This window comes from Lampetra planeri, chromosome 15 (assembly GCF_965212315.1).
Source record: "Lampetra planeri chromosome 15, kcLamPlan1.2.h2, whole genome shotgun sequence".
Lineage (NCBI taxonomy): Eukaryota > Metazoa > Chordata > Hyperoartia > Petromyzontiformes > Petromyzontidae > Lampetra > Lampetra planeri.
The window spans coordinates 429388-455034 of NC_136121.1; the positions used below are offsets into that span (position 1 = coordinate 429388).

Here is a 25647-nt window from a genome sequence, read left to right on the forward strand (position 1 = left end):
ATGAACTTCTGCAATAAGAACACAGTTTAACACGTAGGCTTTCACGACCAATATCCATAATAGAGGTTTTTTTGGGGGAGACCGCACAGAAATCTGCTCTTATCAAGACGCTCATTCATCGAGCTAAGAAAGTGTCAGATGGTGACAGTCTGAGAAGTGAAATTCAACATGTTAAAGAAGCGCTGCAAATTAACGGTTACAATGATGCACAAATCAACAGGGCATTGAATGCCAAAACCAAATAAAATTACACGAGCATTGAAACTGCCCAAGTATTTAAAAAGATCAAAATACCGTACATTATGGAAGTAACTGATAAGCTAGTCAGATGTTTGGAAAAACAAAATATCAGTTAGATTTGTCACGGTACATAAAATACAGAAATTAATATCTGGTACAAAAGATGTATTACCGAAGCTATCAAGAGAAGGTGTGTACAGGATTAACTGTACGTGTGGCAAATGTTATGTTGGGGAAACAGGACGAATTATCAGTTTTTAAAAACCTATTAAGGACGAATAATCAGCACGAGACTAAAATAACATCAGAGAAACATAATAAAATAATTCTCACGACGTTTTGGACGCTGTCTTTCCGACAGCCCTGTTCTTCACCTGAGGACGGCTGCTTGCGTTGTGGCCGAAACGTCGTATTGTTTTATTTGTATTATTTTATTATTTCCCTTCTACGTGACTTTACCAAAAGAACCAAAAAGAATACATTTGTAGTGATGTCACTGTGTGGTGCCGGGCTTACGAAGCCACGGCGGATAATGTGTTGGCATTACGTGTAGCCCGCTTACTGGGCATAGTACCAGCCCTAGCGGGGCTTGGGTGAGCGCTGATCAGCGCGGAGGCACCACGTACAGTGTGCGGTGCGGGCCTTCGGTGAGGGAGCAAGAGGGATTGTCAGCCAACCAGGGTTACGTTGGGGCATGGTACGCTGGTTGACCTGCCGACACGTGACCAGATGATATTGGAGGGGGGCGACCGGTGGACGGGGGCCGTTGGGTGGTCACGTGGTCTAAAGGAGCTCTCGGGAGCCTTTGGGAAAGAGCTCGAGAGATCTAGAAGGTGGGTGGGGCGAGGGCCGGAGCCAGCCCCAGCCCAGGCCGATATAATGGGGGCCCCGTGAGGGGCTCGGGGTTCTTCGGGTTGCTGGTGAAGAAGATCCACGTCGGGTAAAAGAAGCCTCTAGCCACGCGGTCCGGGACCCAGCTTGTGGTCCTAGCCGGGACCCAGCGAACCGTGTCTAGTTCTGCCGTAGTGTGGCTAGATGAGCATTCAACACCCAAGTGTAGGTTGTGTTATGTTATGTTGAGTTAGTGAAATAAATAGTGTTGTCCACTGTTGACTTTTCAGTTGGACTCACTACACATTGTTTAAATGCGTGCCTATAAAGGGCACCATACTTCAATAGGGATTACCATTGGTACGCTATTTTAATACACAATGGACAGGAAGGACAAGATCAAAGGGCTCGTATAATGCACATGCATAATGTACGTTGACTCATTAATCTCCCCCCCCCAACTTTGCGCAAGAGCGCAGTGTGGTCACCACATCTACACCTCTATATAAGGAACGAAACAGTTAGACTTCACAAATCTGGCTGTCGCCTGATGAAGCTGGTTGTAATTACTGGCGAAACGTACTCAGATTGTAAATGCTGTGGCTTGGCTCTCCAACACACCGGTGTGCTGTACTAGTGTTCTGTTTACATGACAACCCTTACTAGTTGGCTGTGTCGGGTGGTGGCGGGTTTTAACAACACATTTATATATTTACGCGCTCTAACTCAAAAAAACTCAAATATTAATAACAACACAGTCGTTGTAAAATTAAAAATAAACAAATTAAATTCATTCTGTAAGGCACGTGCAATTTTTATTCTGTGTTTATTTGCAGAACTGCTATAATACATCAGACAGGAATCATCAAATGGACAGCAGATAATACAGGAGACAAAAGAGTGAACTGGAATATAATGAACCCGAAGGGAAATATCCATGCCAGGTGACCCAGCAGTGGGGTCAGTGGTCGGTTGAGCTGCTTTCAATTTAAGTCTGGCTGGGGGATAACTCGGCCCATCATCCCTTCAGGGTCACTCAAAATGAATGACCCCTTTGTGGTGATGTCAACAGTGGTTATAAAATGGAGGGAGTCACCTCTGCCATGGGAACGTGGAATTTCCACCACTGGCTTAGGGTTGTAACAGGAGATGAGCAGTGCCTATTTTAAGCAGGCAATCACTTTAATGAAAAAACACAGCCAAAAGAGGCACAAGGTGAATCGACATGAATGGATAAAGACAGTAGAGTGCAAAAGAAGCCGAGTTGAATGAAAGCAGCCTGAACATAGACACACTTGGCTTACATAGTACAACTCGAACATAGACACACTTGCCTTAGAAGACATAGTACAGGCTTCATTCCCATAGTATGTCTTGCGTATTACCAAGTTGAAACTCGAACAGCCGCTATAAACTCCAGGATGGAGTGCACGAGGCTATCCCCGTCGATGAGACCGGTGGTGCAGAGCCCGCGTCTCGCGCTGCCGATCCTGCCTCCACCCTCGGTGCAGCCAGTTCCTGGCTAATCCTGCAGACAGACGGCGGCGGCTTCACTCACACTGCGTCCAGCGGCAAAATCACACGCGTCCGCAAGACACGCATTGAACAAGTAAAAAAACGATAATGTGTCCATCTCCGATTAATTTAGTTCCTATTATTATCCAAAACGCCAGTATAATACATATTACACAACACTAGGTGCATAATGAAACATTCTAATGAAATTCCATTCTATGTTCATGATACGCGTATAAAACCGTGTATGAGAGAATTTTTTATTATTACAAATTCATGGAAATGAAATGATATTCCATCTTTTAGGCTCATGCGATCCACCAAAGCTCACTTCCAAAGTTATGGTTTACAGGCATGCATAGCCACCACCACCACCACCCGGCGAATATTGGATGCTCTTTCTCTTGTGGTGTCTATCATTAGGCCAGGCGTTAGATTGCTCAGCAGGGCCGCCTGGAACCTGCCCCTCCTGGTGCCAGCCCAGCAGCTGGCATCACACGAAAGCTTTCGCAGCCACTCGTAATCCTATTGTGCTGTTTCTCTTTGAAGCTTTTGCCACGAACTACTGCAGGCACCATCAATATTATCAAAATAAAAAAGACGAGCATTACCTTTTTTCCTTCGTACTCCTCCTCCTCCAGAGCTCCCTTTTCCTGCACAAAAACAACATTGGGATGTTCGTAAACAATAAATCAATAAAAGCCCCTGGCAAGTAACAATCTGTAAGTTTTCCATGAATTGCGCTGCAGTGGATGGCATTACTGGGGTTATGATTTTTGAACACTTGTAAGTTTAAAAATAACAGTCAACGTGATTTCCTCCTCAAATGATGATCACGGCGGTGCTCGTTTCAGCCCTGACCCAGTAGTGGAACTTCTTTCCTTTGGTGGGGGTGCATCTATCCATACTACCACCACTGTTGACTTTTCCAAAGAGTGCTATGGTACTAATTTTATTGACCCGAAAAGTGTTGATGGGCTGAGCTGGACCAGTTACACGCTCCCATTGCGAGCTGCCTGCTTCTAGTGCTAGGCCACTTGACCAGGTTATCAAACTGACAAAAGCCACAATCAATGTTCAGTCACAATTAGAGTAAAAGCTGAAACGTTATTGCTGTTGTAACTGTGTTCACAACATACCAGCAAGAGCATTAACATTTAATATTTTACTGGTTAACAATTATATATCAACATTTGCATATCCACATGTGCAAAGCAGCTACTTTTGAAGGCTGATATGCATTTCCACATGGGTTATTCAACAGACTCTTTCGCCAAAAAGTTAATGGCTCCTACCAAATAATAACTTGAATCCTAACGTTAACACAGAAACATGGGCGGCAGAGCGGCGGCGCTGTGGTAACACTCGTCCCTCGCAGTAAGACGTCCCTGGGTTCAATTCCCGACACGGACGTCGTTCTGTGTGGAGATTTACCATTCTCCCCCTGTTCTGCATGAGTTTCCTGTGCGTTGTCGGGTTTCAGAACACACAAAGGCACTGGAAGCAGTAACCCAATCTGAGCGCTTCTTGCTGCCAGGCACGAGCGTTCACCGTGGAACCCTGCCGTCAGTAAAAGAGCCCTTCATGCCAAACACGGCAGCATGGCTGGTGGGGAGGCCGGAGGCTGTGCCGGTACCTGCTCGTCGTCGCCGTGCCGGCGGCTCTCCTTAGCCGCGTGGCGGCTGCGCTCCTCCTCGATCGCCTGGTAGAAATCGCGCTCGGCCCGCGCCACCAGGTCGTGGCGAGACTCCTCGGCCTGGCTCTCGCGCCCTTCCTCGTCACGTCCCTGCTCCGAGCGGCCCCTCTCCTTCAAACGCATCTCCCGGTGTCGCGCCTCCAGGATCTTCTCTCGCTTTGTCTCCCGCTCGAACATCTCGGCGTTGGAAGGCAGGCAGAAAAGGTGGCGTTAAACACCATGCTCTGCTTCAAACTTCCCCTTTCAAAAATGACACTTTGTCGACAGAATAATGGCTGCTTTTTTTTTTCAGTGGTACCCTACAAATCTGTATTCAGTAAGGGTCGATCCATTGTAGGACCCCGCCTAAACCCAGAGGGTGGGAGACTGTAAGAGCAGATGTCTGAGGTGCCAGCTGTGCAACTTTTGCAGAATCTGACGCAATGAGGCCTTGTAGCTTGAGCAGCATTGGCCGCGACAATCTATTTATCTTGACGGACCTTGTAACATGCCATTAGTTCAGGTAAATCGCACGCAAATACTAAAGTGACTTTTCTGTGGAGACGGCTCCGAATGAAAGGAGGTCAAGGGTATCCCCAAACTGTAACGGAGGATGTGGCCTCACTTACTGCAGTGATGAGAGCCTTCTCATTGCGCTGCAGTGACGAGAGACCGGAGGAGAGCTCCAGGAGCGTCGCTGTGCCGTTCTGGGACCCACACGCCAAAAACCGCCCATTGTCCTGAATCCGCAGGCTGTGCAGGGGCTCATCGCTCACCTAGACACATAACGCAGGCAATGTCATTCCAAGGATGTACCTTTCCATGCGTCTTTGCACACTTTCCATTTCTGTCATTTTATTTGACAATGTCCAAGTGTTTGGTACGTGTTAAATGCCATTAACATGGACTGGTTAAATACGTTCTTCTTTGGGCACGCGGGTACGTTATCCAATGTTAACCCAGTCACTGGAGCATGTCTGTGAACACAGACAGGCGGTGATGTGGCACAGTGACCGTGGACGAGCGTATCACACCCCACTGCGAGTGAAGCACCATGAGGCGCTGCGTGCGGGTGGCGCCAGCTGCTGAAGGAGCAGGGGCAGCGCGCATGGAGTCCGGCAGCACTCCGGAGGCAGCAGCAGCAGCAGCAGTGGGGATTGGTGGATCACACACAGATGTTGTCAAACCCCCTTCTTACCGGTGGCCGTTGAGAAGGAGCTGTACCCTGGCTCACCAGGAGAAGCGGCACAGCAAAGTGCGGACTAATATCACTATTCAACCTATAAGGGATAGAGTATTGCCCCCTTGCACACTGTGGGTTTTCTTTGAATTATCTGATTTCCTCCCATTCATATGAACACTCATTAATCGGCTGGAAACATATTCATCTATATGCATCTAACGGCAGCAGTTACATTGGGGAAACTAAGGGACATGTCTCAGACCGTGTCCGTGAGCATAAGGCAGATTTGAAACACGGCAGGACCAATACTTCTGCCATGGATGATCATTATTTTAATGCGGCTGGCTCACACGAAATTGATTTCTCTAAGACGATGGAACTTTGCAAGCCTACTGGATATCAACAAAGATTGGTTCATGAAGCCATCCATATATACAGACACAGACACAATTTCAACTGAGAGGAACGTTATAGACTCAGCAATCATTGGAAAGATGTCATCAACCACTTTGGGTCATGACTTGATTTGTGTTTTCTTGGTATCCTCCACCGTCAGCAGTGTGGGTGTGTGGAGCGAGGTGCAATGCTTTGATTGGTGTAGACCTACTGCCGGTGTCAGAGCTTTCTCCGACATTAACATTAGCTGCCCCACCCATCTCTAAACCTTTATAAACAGCTTGCCCTCAGAGGCTAACCTCCCTGTTCCTGATGATGACCACTTGAATTGCGATCGAAACGTCGTGATATTTTTATTCACTTTATTTTTATTATTTTATTGTTATTTTTTATATCTACGTGACTTTACCGAAAGAACAATAGAATATGCATCTAACGTGTTTGCAGTTTGCATGAGTTCTGCTGTTATAAAAACGCGTATTGTTACTACTACCTGCAGAGTGAGAGTCGCATTGTTCTGCTTGAACAGCAGGTCCCACACGTCGAGCGAGCCATCCATCTTGGTGGTAAAGAAGACGGCCGGGCGCACCGGACTCCAGGAGCCGTCGGTCAGGTAGGACATGTGGTACCTGCAGGGAACCACCGCTTGGCTATTAACGCACAGCATCGCAGGGGCTCGCTGAAATGACCTTTACCCGAATTTTAACTCGAGTTGCCACCTGTTCAGGAAATTGAGATCTGCGTTCGGGTAGCAGGAATTGATTTGTAGTGAGATCTGGTTACCGGTATTTTGGTGAATTTCATTTTTACAATAACCTGCATAGTTATGATAGACCTAGGCTGACTGGCGGATATGTCTCGGTGCCATCTGTAGAAAAGGTGGCAGCCCTAGTCTGAACTTTGAGACCGATCATGAGCCAAGTGCTCCAGCCACAGCGCCAGATGGCAGGGAACGGAGTATAACAGTAAATACGAGACGGGTTCCTTGCGCTCACTTTGTCCACATGATGGACGAGTCACGGATTTCTTCTGACCAGATGCGAGCGGTCCAGTCTCCGATGGTCAGGAAGTTTTTGGGAAAAAACGGATGGCGCTGCAGGGCGTAGACAGGACCGTGATGGCCGCTGTAGGTGCCCACGATTTTCTCCGCCGGGGTCTTGGCTTTGCGGTTGCAGGACACCACCATCCCTTGCTCTGTCCCCACCATGAACTTGGTGGGCTGCGCGGGACACGGCGTGTCAGGTTAATACGGGAGGATTCCCTCCTCAGACGCCAGTGATCGCTGTCAACTGCATCAAGATGCTGTCAGCTGGCAACATCCAGAAATTGTAGGAAAATGACAATTACATCAAACGCGCATGTCACTGTGAAATTGTAAGATATTTACTGTTATTCTTTGGATCTTTCGGTAAAGTCGCGTAGTATCTATGTGACTTTACCGAAAGACCCAAAGAATATGAATTCCTGCAGTCATGAAAGCTTTAAGTCAAGATGTTTACTGTTCTTTAAGACGAGGACCTTTTTTTGAATTTTAACACGTCATATTTTCCAGTTCTTTCCAAAGGGAATTTTCAGGGAGAGCCAACTATGGCAACTTCTCCTGCCTAATGTCCCTCATGTGGGCTTCTCCACGTCCATCTCATGCTGCGCTTACCTTTGAACAAACGCGTCCATTGCTTTCATGGCTGTGCTGGCCGAGAACTCTGATGGACGCTCACCCCTCTCAATCCTCACTCCAACATCAAACTCACCGATCTAACTGCTGTCCTCCTGTCTGCAGGTGGTCACAGACTTTTGCACTCGACAACCATTACGGTGTTGTGCTGTGTTCTACTTTCCATTTGGAGTTGAATACATCGTTTGTAAAATTGGGTCTAGTTTTAGAAAACTGAATTTGATCGTGAAAAGTAACATACTGGTTTGGCAAAGATGAAAGTTTTAAATCAGTGCATATTACCTGTGATGGCAGATAGATCAGAAGAATCTGACAAGTGCTCAGAAAAGCAGGGAGAGGTGCATAGTCGGAATTACATTGGAAGTCAGAGGTATGAGCATGTGGATGAGAGAACAAATGCAGTTGTAAGACGTCGATGGTATTGACTGTAAGTGGGTCTCTGTGGGACACAGCGCGAGATGGGACAATGGCCGGTGGATGCGACTCATGAAGGAATAGCTGCAAATGGAGAGAACGGGCCCGAGATGACAACAAGCAAAGAGATGGGCCAATGAAATCAACTCATTGGCAGGAGCGAGATGGATTGCGGCATCACAGAACCATGAGGTATGGTGACAGCATGGACATGCTTTCATCCAGCTATGGATCAACCATGGCTGATGGTGATAATGATGTTACGCTATACGATATACATTTGTCCCTATACTATACACTGCACACTGTCGACAACACTACACAAGTCACTAGTTTCACTCATAAACCAAAAGTGTTTGAAGCCCTAAATATTTACCCTGTAAACTATTTACTGCCTCATAAAAAGCCGAGACACGGAACGACAGACATGGACGACGCTGCGATGACGCTGCACCAGCTAACTCCAGCAAATGAAACTCTGCTTGCCGACTGATTACGCCCTAATGAACCCGACACAGCATTGGTGCACGTAAGCACCGGTCGCACTGCTTAAAGTTTAGAGAGATTTACATCCTATTAGTACTGCAATATCAAACTATTCAATCCATAGATGTTAAAACACGTAAAATATGTGCACTGCATGTATACACCTCTCAGCCTTGTCTAGACCACCAGCTCAAAAAGAACTGAACGCATGGCTATTTTGTGTTTTTTGAGGACTCATCAGTGCAGTCGTTCGTGTTCGCTGCTGCCATAAGTCTCTGGGAGCCAAATATGTGGGAAGGCTTGTTACCTTCACAATCAGGAGATCCATTAACTAGTCTCAAGGCAACAATAATTCAACCATTCATTAAATACGCACCTGCGAGTGTGAAGACATGATTTAATATTTAGAAAAAACACTTACAATTATAATAGTAATGGTTATTATATTCAGTCGGTCTGATGTACCATGGTGGGCTCAAACTCCAGACAGGTGGCTCCCATTGCATTGTCTAAATCCCCTTTCTTGGCAGGGTCGAGCGCGAGGCGTTCCATGGGCTCCGTCATCCTGCGCACGTCCCACCACAGCACCTGCCACACGGACGCCCAGAGATCTCACCCTCCACCCTGGACAACCGCCCACCCGCCCGCACGCCAAGCCTGTGCAACTCAAGTCGACTACTTATTAATTAGAATAATATAATCAGTTTCACTTGTAACGCACACAGTATTCGACTCAGAGGTCCGAAGAACTGCAGATAAGTGGGAAATCAGCCACGCGTTTAGCCGCCGCAAGCTCTGCGGTCCTCTATATATTAAGGTGTTGTCGGCCAATTAATTCGTGTTTACACGTGAGAAAATCCACGTGTGCGAGGGAGAAACACTCTATCTCAAACAGTAAGAGTCCATATTTTTGCTGTATTGTATTCTCCTGGCAAGTCAGGATACGGCTTCTCCTCGACGTCCGTGGGAAGGGAGTTTCACAAAATGCGTGCGATCCACCAACCCTCGCCTCCACAGTGCTGCTGGATTACAGGCATGTGCCCGGCTAAAATATGCCTATATCTTATTAACACAGGGGACTCTTAGCTCAGGGGCAGGGTGGCAAAGTGGTAACACTTGTGCCTCATCCTGGGTTTGATTCCCAACTCTCTCCCTGTTCTGCATGGGGTTTCCTCTGGGTTCTTAGTTTACTCCCATAGCTAAACACACCCACACGCGCAGTGCTACTGGTTTTGGCGAACACATCCCAAGGATGAGAAATTATCTGCAAATTACTCAATTGGGATAACATGTAGCAGCAACATCGCCCCTCCTGTGTAAACTTGGAAGGACCCTCCTGAAAAAGAGTTGAGACTTTCCTGTGTAAACAAGGATCATATTACTTAATAATAAATAACTACACTAACCAGGGGAATGCTGGGGATGGGGGTTGAGTATTTATCCTCACTCAATGGGTCTAGAGCAGTGGTTCCCAACCATTGTGCACCCGCGGGGCCCAACTGTAAACCCTCCAAAAACTTCTGCGAGTCACCGTGCAGTAAAAACGTGGTGTTTTGTGACACAAAAACCAGATGTGCAACAGTTCCGCGGATTTACCACCAGTGGCCAGCGGACCGGAGCTTAGGACCCACTGTTCTAGATGGTACGTTGAATTTGTGATTATGACATGATCGTCCACCACTGGATTGTGTTTCCTGCAAGGTCTACAAGCACATGTGATCACGATTCACTTCCCCTGGCTGTACAAAGAAGCTGGTACCACCAAAGTGTTTGCATCTCATGTGGTTCCAGTTTCTGCTCTATGCAATTCATCAGTATGAGGAATAACCAGGAACACTTCCAAGTGCAGTATTACTGTCCACCGTTAGCCTTCACTGACCACCGGCGAGGAGCGAACCATGCAACACACCTGCCCGTCGGTGGAGCACGAGAAGAACTCGGTGCCGGTCTTGGACTGCTGCCAGATGACCTTGTAGACGGGGTCCCGGTGGCTGTGCTCGATGGCCGTGGTCTCCACGGGCTGACAGCCCTTGCGTGTGTCCCAATAGGCTATAGACGTGACAAGGAACGTGGTTTTTATTTTTATTAAGACATTCTGTGACTGTTGAAAGTAATATTAATGTAGGCTTATATTTCCGAGGGAATAGTGGCTCTTCGATGATGACTGATGTTAAACTTTGACTACCATGTGATATCAGTGGCTTTATGTGATTGGCCTCCAGGTCAGAAGGCACGTGTGTCCAGCCACACAATACCTGCGACTGTCTGTGATTGGCTGCCAACACTTTTCATATGAAATCAGTGCAATGGACAGGGACAGCATAACCCCAGCAGGAGACTGCACATGCGGTGATAACCACAGCACAGCAGGAGTCAAGCGTGCCGGCAAATCCTCTACCTCCACGGTGAGGAGCTTCGACTAAAATTGTGCTCATCGTCAGCCTTTAATACATTAATTTAAAGTCACGTCTGACTCTACTTTCGTAGCATCTATGGCATTCCGCACAATTGTCTGGCTAATAGTAAACATTTTATACACATGGGCAGCCTCCAATAATAGCAGACACTTAGACGACATAACCTGCAGTTATGATGTCATGGTGCCCTGTGGAATCAGTGGGATTGGGGAACGGTAGTGAAGTGGTTACCGTACTGTGCTACGAACCCGGAGACCCGAATGCTATTGCTGCTCATGACCAACACCAGTGACGATTATCTTCTGAACCAATCCTGTGCCTCCCCTAGGTCGATTCAGCCTCAAATGAGTATCTGGTATAATGTGTAAACATCACCACTAGGGAGACAAAGGCAGCCGGATGTGGTGCTGCGCACCCCTTGTGTGCTGTGCCGTCCTTAATAGGTGCTCGCTAACAGCACTTGCCCCTACAATCCGTTAAGGCTGTACTGGGGATCTTTGTCTCTGTATAATCGCCTAACATTCTATCTGCATCAAATCTGTGATGAGAAATCCCATCACAACAGAAAATGTACGCATGCCGGAACACAAAGAGATTTAAACTAGATTCAAAGCTTTCGTGACTTCAGGAATTACTCTTTGGTTCTTTCGGTAAAGTCACGTAGAAAATATATTTAAATAATAATAAAATACGACGTTTCGGTTGTAACACAAACAACCATCAGGTAAGAATGAATGATAAAACACAGACACGGGAACAACACAGGCAGACACACATGCAGAGAGAGACACACACAAAGACACACCGGGCATGACACACACCAAGACCAACAGAAGGACAAAGAATCTGTGCCGAGGCCTTAAATAGAGAGGGGGGGGCAGAGAGGACTGGGGAGGCGGGACCAGCTGACGCACGAGGGGACAAGGAGGGGGCAGTGTGGAATTCCGGACCACAGTGGCCGGAGGAGAGACGATGGTTTAGAGCAAGAAAATCGAAAGTTTGAGAAAGCAAATTTAGTAAAATTAAGAAGTGTAACGCAATGCACCACAGAGGGTCGGTTAACACACAGTTAACACATAGCCTGGTTGATTAACGTTCTTCCAAAGATTGCTGAATTAGAAGTAAAGTGTGATAAAACACAGGCACAGAAACATCATAGGCAGACCCACATGTAGAAAGAGACACACAACACAAAGACACACGGAAACAGCATAGGCAGACCCACATGTAGAAAGAGACACACAACACAAAGACACACGGAAACAGCATAGGCAGAACCACATGTAGAAAGAGACACACAACACAAAGACACACGGAAACAGAATAGGCAGACCCACATGTAGAAAGAGACACACAACACAAAGACACACGGAAACAGCATAGGCAGAACCACATGTAGAAAGAGACACACAACACAAAGACACACGGAAACAGCATAGGCAGAACCACATGTAGAAAGAGACACACAACACAAAGACACACGGAAACAGCATAGGCAGACCCACATGTAGAAAGAGACACACAACACAAAGACACACAGAAACAGCATAGGCAGAACCACATGTAGAAAGAGACACACAACACAAAGACACACAGAAACAGCATAGGCAGACCCACATGTAGAAAGAGACACACAACACAAAGACACACGGAAACAGCATAGGCAGACCCACATGTAGAAAGAGACACACAACACAAAGACACACAGAAACAGCATAGGCAGAACCACATGTAGAAAGAGACGCACAACACAAAGACACACAGAAACAGCATAGGCAGACCCACATGTAGAAAGAGACACAACACAAAGACACACAGAAACAGCATAGGCAGACCCACATGTAGAAAGAGACACACAACACAAAGACACACAGAAACAGCATAGGCAGACCCACATGTAGAAAGAGACACAACACAAAGACACACAGAAACAGCATAGGCAGACCCACATGTAGAAAGAGACACAACACAAAGACACACGGAAACAGCATAGGCAGACCCACATGTAGAAAGAGACACAGAACACAAAGACACACAGAAACAGCATAGGCAGAACCACATGTAGAAAGAGACACACAACACAAAGACACACAGAAACAGCATAGGCAGACCCACATGTAGAAAGAGACACACAACACAAAGACACACAGAAACAGCATAGGCAGACCCACATGTAGAAAGAGACACACAACACAAAGACACACAGAAACAGCATAGGCAGAACCACATGTAGAAAGAGACACAGAACAAAAAGACACACGGAAACAGCATAGGCAGACCCACATGTAGAAAGAGACACACAACACAAAGACACACAGAAACAGCATAGGCAGACCCACATGTAGAAAGAGACACACAACACAAAGACACACAGAAACAGCATAGGCAGAACCACATGTAGAAAGAGACACACAACACAAAGACACACAGAAACAGCATAGGCAGAACCACATGTAGAAAGAGACACACAACACAAAGACACACAGAAACAGCATAGGCAGACCCACATGTAGAAAGAGACACACAACACAAAGACACACGGAAACAGCACAGGCAGAACCACATGTAGAAAGAGACACACAACACAAAGACACACAGAAACAGCATAGGCAGACCCACATGTAGAAAGAGACACACAACACAAAGACACACAGAAACAGCATAGGCAGAACCACATGTAGAAAGAGACACAGAACAAAAAGACACACGGAAACAGCATAGGCAGACCCACATGTAGAAAGAGACACACAACACAAAGACACACAGAAACAGCATAGGCAGACCCACATGTAGAAAGAGACACACAACACAAAGACACACAGAAACAGCATAGGCAGACCCACATGTAGAAAGAGACACAGAACAAAAAGACACACGGAAACAGCATAGGCAGAACCACATGTAGAAAGAGACACACAACACAAAGACACACAGAAACAGCATAGGCAGACCCACATGTAGAAAGAGACACACAACACAAAGACACACAGAAACAGCATAGGCAGAACCACATGTAGAAAGAGACACACAACACAAAGACACACAGAAACAGCATAGGCAGAACCACATGTAGAAAGAGACACACAACACAAAGACACACAGAAACAGCATAGGCAGAACCACATGTAGAAAGAGACACACAACACAAAGACACACGGAAACAGCATAGGCAGAACCACATGTAGAAAGAGACACACAACACAAAGACACACAGAAACAGCATAGGCAGAACCACATGTAGAAAGAGACACAGAACACAAAGACACACAGAAACAGCATAGGCAGACCCACATGTAGAAAGAGACACACAACACAAAGACACACAGAAACAGCATAGGCAGAACCACATGTAGAAAGAGACACAGAACACAAAGACACACAGAAACAGCATAGGCAGAACCACATGTAGAAAGAGACACACAACACAAAGACACACAGAAACAGCATAGGCAGACCCACATGTAGAAAGAGACACACAACACAAAGACACACAGAAACAGCATAGGCAGACCCACATGTAGAAAGAGACACACAACACAAAGACACACGGAAACAGCATAGGCAGACCCACATGTAGAAAGAGACACACAACACAAAGACACACAGAAACAGCATAGGCAGACCCACATGTAGAAAGAGACACAGAACAAAAAGACACACGGAAACAGCATAGGCAGAACCACATGTAGAAAGAGACACACAACACAAAGACACACAGAAACAGCATAGGCAGAACCACATGTAGAAAGAGACACACAACACAAAGACACACAGAAACAGCATAGGCAGAACCACATGTAGAAAGAGACACACAACACAAAGACACACAGAAACAGCATAGGCAGACCCACATGTAGAAAGAGACACACAACACAAAGACACACGGAAACAGCACAGGCAGAACCACATGTAGAAAGAGACACACAACACAAAGACACACAGAAACAGCATAGGCAGACCCACATGTAGAAAGAGACACACAACACAAAGACACACAGAAACAGCATAGGCAGAACCACATGTAGAAAGAGACACACAACACAAAGACACGCCAAACTGTGCTGTATGAACTGATGGCAAATACACGTTAAAGGGCCCACGTAATCATACACGTGCGGTTGCTATGTACGAACCAATCTGGCCATTGTATGAGCCAGCCACGAGGATGTGTGAGTCCTTCGGGTTGTACTCCAGGCACACGAGGGGAGATGCCGGCTTCAGAGCGAGTTCCGGCTTATTGGGGGTTTCTGAGCGCAGAGAAAACAAGCATCGTTACCTAACATGGGACATGATTGGAACAACATATTTCAATAATAACTTAAACTTGTGACGCGCAGAGAATTAGTTCACTCTCGTAGAGAGAGAACACTCAGAGATGCAAAGAGCTACCACAGACACGCAGGAAGGCAGCCACCACATGATTAGCCGGCAGCCCCAATTTCCCTCGTTAAATCTTGACTGAAAGCTTTCGGGACTGCAGGAATTCATACTCTTTGGGTCTTTCGGTAAAGTCCCGTAGATAGAAAAATAATAAAATAATAATAAATCACGACGTTTCGATCGCAAAGCATGCAATCGTCTTCAGGTGAAAAAATACAGCAGGCGGACTGCTGAGGCAAGAAGAAATGTAGCGACAGAGCTACTGCAGCCAGAGGTTATATCGGTTTGGGATGGGTAAAACCCAAGGGTAAGTGGGCGGGGCTAGAGATGGAATTTGCAAGTAAATGTAAGATCGCAGAGCTAGATATACCTCGGCTATTATGCTACTTGAGATTAGCATGTCAATATGTTAATGTAACCCCACGGCGGCTACAGTGCTGAAGAAGCCATTGTATTGCTCGAGATGAGAGATTAGCATGTCGATGTGAGACGGCTCCCGCAGCAGCGGCTGTGTTAATGAGAGACATTCAGCCTATTAAACAACGAACGCCACCACCACATCGAGGAAAAGGGAGCAGCAGCTATGTTAGTGAGACATTTAGCCTGTTAATGTGAAGACATTTAACAAGGTAATGTAACTCAGAGAGTCGGAAAAACCTGCTAACATAGGCAGGTAGGATGGAAGCATCACAGCCAGTGATGACTTTACCTGGTTAATAACGTCATTCCAATGATTGCTCAGTTTGTACCCATCTTCTCAGTTGAAATTGTCTGTATTTATATATCTGGATGGCTTCATGAACAAATATTTGTTGATAGCCAGTGGGTTTAAATATTACCTTCGTCTTGGAGAAATCTATTTCATGTGTGCCCACAGTGTTAAAACAATGATCAGCCCAAGCAGAGGTGTTGGTCCTACCGTATTTCAGATCCGCCTTGTGTTCGCGAATACGGTCTGAGACATGTCGCTTAGTTTCCCCAATGTAACTACTGCCGCAGGCACAGTTTAGTTTGTAGACACCGGGGTATTGCATGTCAGGGATCACATCCTTCACAGATGGGATCAGATCACGAATTTTATGTACTGTGTTAAATCGGACCTGGATCTTGTATTTGCTCATGATTTTGGAAATATTTTTAGTGATCCCTGCTATGTATGGCAAGGTGATGGTTTTGATTGGGTCCTGAGGTGGTTCTCTCCCAACGGTTGGGGTGACAGCTTTACGGATTGTGCAATCCTAGTTAAGTTTAAAGTTATTTTGTATAACCAGGTGAGAACTCAAGGGACGATGATGAGTCTCGATTGCAAGAGTGATCCGAGTCACCAAAATGGGAAAAAAATGAAATAAAGTTTCAGCATTGAAGCAAATAGAAATTAGAACCAAAACAACTGTGTTGTCGCAGGGGAAATTGAAAATATTGCACCAATATAAATCAACGTGAAGTATTTCCTGCAATGTGAGTTGGCTCAGGCAGATTCGTTGCAGACCAATTATAGCACAATTCCAATTAAGTTACAAAAGTATTGTATATGGTGACTACTGTAATAACATGTAAAAAGCCAAGTATGTATGTGATGTATGTGGTGGTAGCGGTTTTCTGCAGCTTGCCACTCGCCTATGTCCCAAATGTAGGAGTCGGAGCTTGTGCCCGACGTGGCCCCTTGGAATTCCAGACAGGAGTAAGCCACTGCCAGCTTACGTCCTGCATCGGGGTGCCATGACAGGTGTGTGGCTGTTCGTTTCAGCTCATTTGGATCTCTTCCAGAAAAAAAGAAAGCACAACATTTACATCTGTGGCAACAATCTTCGGCAATGTCAACAGAGACAGGATGTATGTATGTTGAACTTATTTCGCGTCGTACGCAGCCAACCGCGCTAATCGGAGAATTTTCCTTCAATTAGATAATTATGCATGAGAAGTACTGCCCAAAAGCAGAAGGTCAATGTGAAGATAGCAAGAGATCAGAAAAATCTGGATACCTACTGAAAAACGTTGATTGTTTTAGCAGAAGGCTGCTCCTCCTCCACCTCCACAGACTCAGCCTCAAAGTACTCCTGGTAGATATTGATGGCATTATTCTGCTTCACACAGTGCTCCATCATCTACGGGTGAACAACGCAAAAAGACAAGGTTGCACTAATTACCCTATGTGTGCACGCAGCCCTTGGCAAAGTAAATTGTGTTCTGGAAGCATGCCAGCTATTTGTTTTTATTAACTCATTATTTGCATAATCCTAGGGAAGGTTACAGATTGTCAAGTGATTCAAAGACTGACTTAACAATGTCATGGTCATGTAAATGAACAATACAAATCAGCAATATCCCTTTTCCTTTGTGGGCCTGATACTGTACATAACGATCCATTTCCGATTGTCTGCATATGTGATAATAAATAACAATGAAACCCAAAATATACAAAGTAACACAACAAAGTAGGTCATCTAAACCTTTAAACAAATCATCTGATTCGGTTTATTTATTGTGTTAAATGCACCATAATTTTACACACTCGTGACAATTTTTTCGAAAGTCGGACAAGCATTTGCAACGTTCCACAACCATCGTGCCAAGTGAGTGCAGCATCTTTCGTTGGCATGCGACGCTTACAGTGCCCAAGTGTGTGATGATGTTCACGTAATTTTCATCCTTTTCCACTTTCTTGCGGTAGCGAATGGTCTGCTCTGCTTCCTGCGGATTGACATCTTTTGGCCAGCCACCTTCCACGTGGTTTACACCTTTACTTTCTGTGTCAAAACGCTCCGTGTTCACCTGTGAGATGAAATGAGACGGAAAGTAACAACAATTTTACAATGACAATCGCAAGAAAACCACGACTCTATCTATAATCGAAGTTTAAATACTTTTCATTATGCCCCATATAGTAGGCCCGTGCTTCTCAAATTATATCATTCTACATCACTCACTTTCGAGCTTGCTCGTCCTGTACGGCACACCATGTGGGCCTGGGTGGGTAGGAATGCGTTGTAGCTAAGAGGCGGTTGAGAGAGCCGGGGGTGGGAGCTGACGGTCGTGTGCCACACACTGCGCATACGTACGTATGTTGAACTTCTTTCGCACCGTACATAGCCAATCGTGCTATCGGAGGTGCATACGTGACCAATGGCGAGGGGAGGGCGCGAGGTGGGGGCTGGATCGGCCATTGAACGGCACTGAGCGTTCGTCTGTCCTCGCTTGCCTGTCCTCTAATTCAGAAAATGGCGTGGCACACCTGGGGCCTTGCCGCGGCTGCACAGCGGCTGGGAAGGACTACAGCAGGGCAACGCAGCAGGGCGGCACTTGTGAGACGCGAATGGCTGCGCCTACCTCGTGCTCGGACATCTCCTGTACGCACTGCACTCCGATGTCACACGGGTTGCGAGGAATGTAGTCAGCGGCCAGGCTCGGATCGGGCAATATGTCAACGTGCAGCTCGGCCGGGCGGTCAGAGAAGTTGCATTGGCGTCCAAACTCATTGCGCTTCTTGGTGTACACGTACACAATCTCCATCTCCACTCGTTGTGTCAGGCCGGCCTGATAGGCGGCACACAGACACTACCACGTTTCCGCTTCTGTTTCTAACCTGCAGAGAAACACAAAGGGTACAATGAAACATTAAACTTTTTGTATTACTCAAGGAAACTCTTTTTTATTTTACCAGGTAAGGCCCACTGAGCTGTATAGTTATTTTAAAGTGGCCTGGCCACAAATGATAGCTCAACAAAGTGGCTTATCATCACGTGGACATTTATATCAGCAAAATACTCTAAATGCATGTTCCTCAGCGTGGAGGGAAAGAGTGGAGAACCCGGAGAAAAAACCACGCGCCCACGGGGAGAACATGGAAACTCCAAATATACAGCAACATTCAGCGTCGGGATTGAAGCCACGCTTTCCTCCATACCAGGCGAGGTAGTTAACACCTCGCCACCGCAGCGCCCATTAACATGTACATTCAACGCACAAGTATTGCTATTCGTCTAAGGGACAGAGCTGGAATTGCAAGCACCTAAAGTCGCAAAACTTTAGTCATACCGATGTATTTATATGGCAAGTACGAGTGAATGACTTGACCGCTCACTAATTCCACATGGTTCTCGCACCATTCACTCACTACTGCTGTTCACATAAAGACATTGAGACCACTCTCGTCATGTGACCTCAGGTGGTACCGACAAGTGAGAACATCCGGTCTGGGCTGGTGCGCGACACGAACCAGTGGCTGGAAACGAATCTCAATCTCGGGGAACAAGCGTGGTTAATGTACGGGAGGCATGCGGGACACTGTCCACAAACAACCATCATCACCATCTCCTGACCACCCTCACTGCCCCGCATCTACAACACCCGGGAAGTCCTGTTAGTAACCACACACTAACCAGACCCTCACATGCTTAGCTTGTATGAGATCTGTGACTCACACATATGTGAGCGGATCATTCAAACAAACACGTGGTTGACGATAGAAGGGTGGGTAAAACACGTACACAGTGTTAGTGGTTGTGGTTGGTGGTGGACACACACACGTGGAGGATACCGGCCATACACCGCTAAGTGACGGTGACGTCACCGCGGCGCCTGTGCCAGGCCAAGTGCACATTGAGGCCACGTGAAGTGTCGAAGGCTCGCTGCCAGGAGGTCACGGAACAGGCCCTGGTGGTATACCATGGGTTGTTGACTAGACTGAGATGACTTGCAGATGCACAAATCGCGTGCGGTGCACACAGACACACTCACAGGGGGTGGACACTCACAGGGGGTGGACACACACAGGGGGTGGACACTCACAGGTGGACACACACAGGTGGACACTCACAGGAGGTGGACACTCACAGGGGGTGGACACACACAGGTGGACACTCACAGGGGGTGGACACACACAGGAGGTGGACACACAGAAGGTGGACACACACAGGGGGTGGACACACACAGGTGGACACTCACAGGGGGTGGACACTCACAGGGGGTGGACACACACAGGGGGTGGACACACACAGGGGGTGGACACCACAACCTGGTTGACCGGCGGTCGTCCTCCCGGGCCGAGTCGCCTCACCAAGTCGTCTCGTCCGCGTCCTTGGGCGTCTCCATGGCGACGAGGCGGGGGCGGGGCCGTCCCCCGTTGCCAGGCGCGAGGTTTTCCCTCCGTCCCGGCGCCCCGCCCCCACGCGGCAGTGACGCGTGAAGCGGGGGCGGGGCCTGTCGCGTCTGTTGTCATAAATTAATAAATAAAAACACGTGAATATTAAAACACGGACATTTTTAACTTGCACAGTAAAGTCATTGTATTTTTTCATTGGCTAAACAGCCGGATAATGCGACAAATCGCTAACCTTAAACACCCAGTCGTTCGTAACAGTCGAAGGCGGTATAGTACTATAGTGATAGAGCAAGTGCAGAGTCATTGAACCGGAATTGATAGCTTGAAAGCATTTAGCGCGGGGCCCTTGAAAGTGCGGGGCCCGTAGCGTTTGTAGTAGCTACTACATATGTAGCTACTACATACTACATATGTAGCTACTACACGTGTAGCTACATGTGTAGCTACTATACGTGTAGCTACTACTACATATGTAGCTACGATTGCTACTACGATAATCCGGCACTGCCCGCATGCCTCCCCGCGCGTGCAACGCCACAAAGCTGCCTGGTCGCTCGCCCACAATGCGGGAGTTCGACACACATCCCCATGTAGGAACGCAGAGCTCGGGAAATCGTTGGGAGGTTGAGGGTTAACCACCCCTCTCCCCTTCCTCCCCCAATGTTGCCGTGGGTTTTCTCGCGGTGTTCTGTTTGCCTCCCGATGTGTAGCGATGCAGTTGACTAAACAAGCCATTGTCTTTGTGCTGTTCGTCTTTTAGCGTCCTCTGGTCTAACCCTGTGAGAGACTAAAGAAAGCTGTCTCTGGTGTGGACCAATCAGTTTGAAAAACAATGCATATGGAGTGACATTAATCTAGGATTGATGCTTCCGTGACTGCATGAATTACTATACTCATTGGTTCTTTCGGTAAAGTCACGTAGGTAGAAATTAAATCAAATTAAAATAGATCACGACGTTTCGAATGCAACACAAGCGCTCGTCCTCAGGTGAAAGTGTCGTAAACCACACAGCGAGGGAACACACAGAGGGACATCAAACACAGACATCACACACAGAGCACACAGACATCACATACAGAGCACACAGACATCACACACAGAGCACACAGACATCACACACAGAGCACACAGACATCACACACAGAGCACACATCGCACACAGACATCACACACAGAGCACACAGAGTGACATCACACACAGAGCACACAGACATCACACACAGAGCACACAGACATCACACACAGAGCACACAGACATCACACACAGAGCACACAGACATCACACACAGAGCACACAGACATCACATACAGAGCACACAGACATCACACACAGAGCACACAGACATCACACACAGAGCACACAGACATCACATACAGAGCACACAGACATCACACACAAGAGCACACAGACATCACACACAGAGCACACATCGCACACAGACATCACACACAGAGCACACAGACATCACACACAGAGCACACAGACATCACACACAGAGCACACAGACATCACACACAGAGTACACAGACATCACACACAGAGCACACAGAGGGACATCAAACACAGACATCACACACAGAGCACACAGACATCACATACAGAGCACACAGACATCACACACAGAGCACACAGACATCACACACAGAGCACACAGACATCACACACAGAGCACACAGACATCACACACAGAGCACACATCGCACACAGACATCACACACAGAGCACACATACATCACACACAGAGCACACAGACATCACACACAGAGCACACAGACATCACACACAGAGCACACAGACATCACACACAGAGCACACAGAGGGACATCAAACACAGACATCACATACATCACACACAGAGCACACAGACATCACACACAGAGCACACAGACATCACACACAGAGGGACATCAAACAGACATCACAGACATCACACACAGAGCACACAGACATCACACACAGAGGGACATCAAACACAGACATCACATACATCACACACAGAGCACACAGACATCACACACAGAGCACACAGAGGGACATCAAACACAGACATCACATACATCACACACAGAGCACACAGACATCACACACAGAGCACACAGACATCACACACAGAGGGACATCAAACACAGACATCACATACATCACACACAGAGCACACAGACATCACACACAGAGCACACAGACATCACACACAGAGGGACATCAAACACAGACATCACATACATCACACACAGAGCACACAGACATCACACACAGAGCACACAGACATCACACACAGAGGGACATCAAACACAGACATCACATACATCACAGACAAGCGCACACAGACATCACACACAGAGCACACAGACATCACACACAGAGGGACATCAAACACAGACATCACATACATCACACACAGAGCACACAGACATCACACACAGAGCACACAGACATCACACACAGAGGGACATCAAACACAGACATCACATACATCACACACAAGCGCACACAGACATCACACACAGAGCACACAGACATCACACACAGAGGGACATCAAACACAGACATCACATACATCACACACAGAGCACACAGACATCACACACAGAGCACACAGACATCACACACAGAGGGACATCAAACACAGACATCACAGACATCACACACAGAGCACACATCGCACACAGACATCACATACAGAGCACACAGACATCACACACAGAGCACACAGAGAGACATCACACACACAGACATCACACACAGAGAGACATCACACACAGAGCACACAGACATCACATAGACATCACACACAGAGGGACATGGCACACAGAGCACACAGAGAACGGCAAACTGCACGGAGGCAAATGCAGCAAGAAGATGGGAGACGCCAACTCTGTACTGCCCAGAACACCTCTCTCCCTGTGCGTCTTCTCTGTGCGTCTTCTCTGCTGCCTTGCACCTCGTGTCTGTCCACGAGGCCTTGCCCTCTGTTTACGTTGGTGTGTTCACCCTAGAAGACGAAGGCAAGATTTAGCAGTCTTTTGAAATACGTGCTCAACCAGGTTTAGTGTCCAACTGTGTTGTTGGCCGACTGGGTTGCATCGCATTACGTTTATAAGGTTTGCCGAGTTCGCGTCTCCCATGTGCTTGCTGTATTTGCCTCCGTGCAGTTTGCCGTTCTGTGTGTGCTCTGTGTTTGATGTCTGTGCGTGATGTCCCTCTGTGTGCTCTGTGTGTGATGTTCCTCTGTGTGATGTCCCTCTGTGCGTGATGTCTGTGTGCAGAGGTGTGGACTCGAGTCATGTGACTTGGACTCGAGTCAGACTCGAGTCATGAATTTGATGACTTGCGACTCGACTTGGACTTGCATAACAATGACTTTGTCCCACCTCTGTCTGTGTGTGATGTCTGTGTGTGATGTCCCTCTGTGTGTGATGTCTGTGTGTGATGTTCCTCTGTGTGTGATGTCTGTGTGATGTCCCTCTGTGTGTGATGTCTGTGCGTGATGTCTGTGTGTGATGTCCCTCTGTGTGTGATGTCCCTCTGTGTGTGATGTCTGTGCATGATGTCTGTGTGTGATGTCCCTCTGTGTGTGATGTCTGTGTGTGATGTCCCTCTGTGTGTGATGTCTGTGTGTGATGTCCCTCTGTGTGATGCCCCTCTGTGTGTGATGTCACTCTGTGTGTGATGTCTGTGTGTGATGTCCCTCTGTGTGTGACGTCTGTGTGTGATGTCTGTGTGTGATGTCCCTCTGTGTGTGATGTCTGTGTGTGATGTCCCTCTGTGTGTGATGTCCCTCTGTGTGCTCTGTGTGTGATGTTCCTCTGTGTGTGATGTCCCTCTGTGTGTGATGTCTGTGTGTGATGTCCCTCTGTGTGTGATGTCCCTCTGTGTGTTCCCTCGCTGTGGTTTACGACATTTTCACCTGAGGACGAGCACTTCGTGATCTATTTTGATTTTACTTCTACATACGTGACTTTACCGTAGTGCCATTGTTGGGCGCTATGGTTATCGCCATTGATTCTTAGCTGCCGTAGCGGACACGTGCCAACAGAGGGTGGTGGACAGGATAGGTGGGATGAGTTGGGCCACCAGGGACCCCAGACCCCAAGAGGGGGGCTGGGGGGATGCCGATATTCCAGGGCCCCCTAGAGCGTTCTAGAAGGGAGGAGTGGCTAGGGGCGGAGAGACTCATAAACGGGTACAAAAGCCGGACCTCTGAACGGATCCGGCAGTCATCGTCCACCTGAAGACCTGGGGATCTGAAGAACCACTCTGAAGACCTGAAGCGAAGAGTCCAAAGGGCAGAATCCTTACCCCTGGCCAGGGTCGGGTTCAGAGCTTACCAGTCAGTCTAGGGTAGAGCTATAATCAGAGTGAGGGCACATTAGTCCGGAGGGGCGACCTCCCTAGGGTATAGGCCATAGGGTGTAAGGGGCCGTTACCCCTTAGTGTTGCGTACCCTTAGTTATAATAAACGTGTTGCCTCCAGTAGCAAGTCTCGCTCTCCCTGCTTACTCACTACACATATAATATCCAAGCGTGTGTGTTTTGTTGTTAGCCTGTTCGCCACAAGTATCTGTGGTTAATGCAGACATAATTCCTTGCAAAAGGTTTAAGTTTGGTGTGTTACCATCTTAACACAGCTGGTTTATTGCCAGAAAGGGTAAAATGTATTCTTGTATTTTGATACTGGCAATGGAGGTCCCATGATGTAGTTGCTCACCCCGAGCTCTCAATGTCCTGAAAGTGGCATTGTCTTTGTGCTGGTCGCCTTTTGGCGTCCTCTGGTCTAACACTGTGTGAGACTAGGCGCTAAAGAAAGCTGTCTCTGGTGTGGATCAATCAGTTTCAATACAATGCATATAATATCAGGGCATGTTTTTTTTTGCATGTTCACCACAAGTATCTGTGGTTAATGCAGACATAATTCCTTGCAAAAGGTTTCAGTTTGGTGTGTTAACATCCCAACACCTGTTTTATTGACAGAAAAGGTAAAACCTATTTTATAACCCAAAACTCACGTACATCGGTAGAGATACCACCATACACATTTCCGTTCCCCTTACTACAGAAATTGCAGCAGGATCAATGTTCCCATCAATTTCGCCTCAAGGAGCAACGGCAGTTCGTTAAATATGACCACTGCCCATACCAAATGTACCTATTTGCGCGAGTAGCCATCTTCTATTCTCAATTCATACGCAGAGTATATCGTTAGTTGATGGCGCCGCTATACATTCGACAAGCAATGTGGGCAGGAATCAATTGCTGAATTGACTCATTAACCCTGACCATGGAAATTCATCAACCTGGGGGCGGTATCGTTACCACCCTACCCTGGGCCTGG

At 47.2% G+C, this 25647-nt stretch overlaps 1 protein-coding gene and 1 long non-coding RNA gene across 8 annotated transcripts; one reads left to right on the plus strand and one right to left on the minus strand.

Moving 5' to 3' along the window:
• Positions 1 to 1880: 1880 nt before the first annotated feature.
• DNAI2 (dynein axonemal intermediate chain 2) lies at positions 1881 to 23684 on the minus strand. 7 transcript variants are annotated; one of them, XM_078600757.1, is made up of 15 exons: positions 23209 to 23684; positions 20269 to 20420; positions 18540 to 18795; positions 17823 to 17984; positions 17199 to 17317; positions 16830 to 16972; positions 14966 to 15079; positions 10325 to 10464; positions 8881 to 9003; positions 6836 to 7059; positions 6331 to 6469; positions 4891 to 5037; positions 4223 to 4459; positions 3198 to 3239; positions 1881 to 2599 (listed from the first exon to the last, which is right to left on the minus strand). In XM_078600757.1, the coding sequence occupies exons 3-15, from the start codon at positions 18720 to 18722 to the stop codon at positions 2594 to 2596; spliced, it is 1779 nt and encodes a 592-aa protein (XP_078456883.1). In that variant the 5' UTR covers positions 18723 to 18795; positions 20269 to 20420; positions 23209 to 23684; the 3' UTR covers positions 1881 to 2593. The 7 variants fall into 7 exon arrangements, with proteins under 7 accessions (XP_078456883.1, XP_078456880.1, XP_078456882.1 ...); XM_078600754.1 differs by having other exon boundaries at positions 20227 to 20420; XM_078600756.1 differs by having other exon boundaries at positions 20224 to 20420.
• LOC144722573 (uncharacterized) lies at positions 14734 to 20528 on the plus strand. The gene is made up of 3 exons (XR_013586063.1): positions 14734 to 18559; positions 18998 to 19124; positions 19378 to 20528. It is a non-coding gene; the product is annotated as an uncharacterized LOC144722573 (long non-coding RNA).
• Positions 23685 to 25647: the final 1963 nt, after the last annotated feature.

Coding starts and splice junctions, on each gene's coding strand:
- DNAI2 (XM_078600752.1), bottom strand. CDS start 18,376: ATGGCCGATCCAGCCCCCACCTCGCGCCCTCCCCTCGCCATTGGTCAC. Junction 10,465..14,965: donor CTCATACAATGGCCAGATTG/GTTCGTACATAG, acceptor TCACGTCTATAG/CCTATTGGGACACACGCAAG. Junction 7,060..8,880: donor TGGAGTTTGAGCCCACCATG/GTACATCAGACC, acceptor TGTCCCGCGCAG/CCCACCAAGTTCATGGTGGG.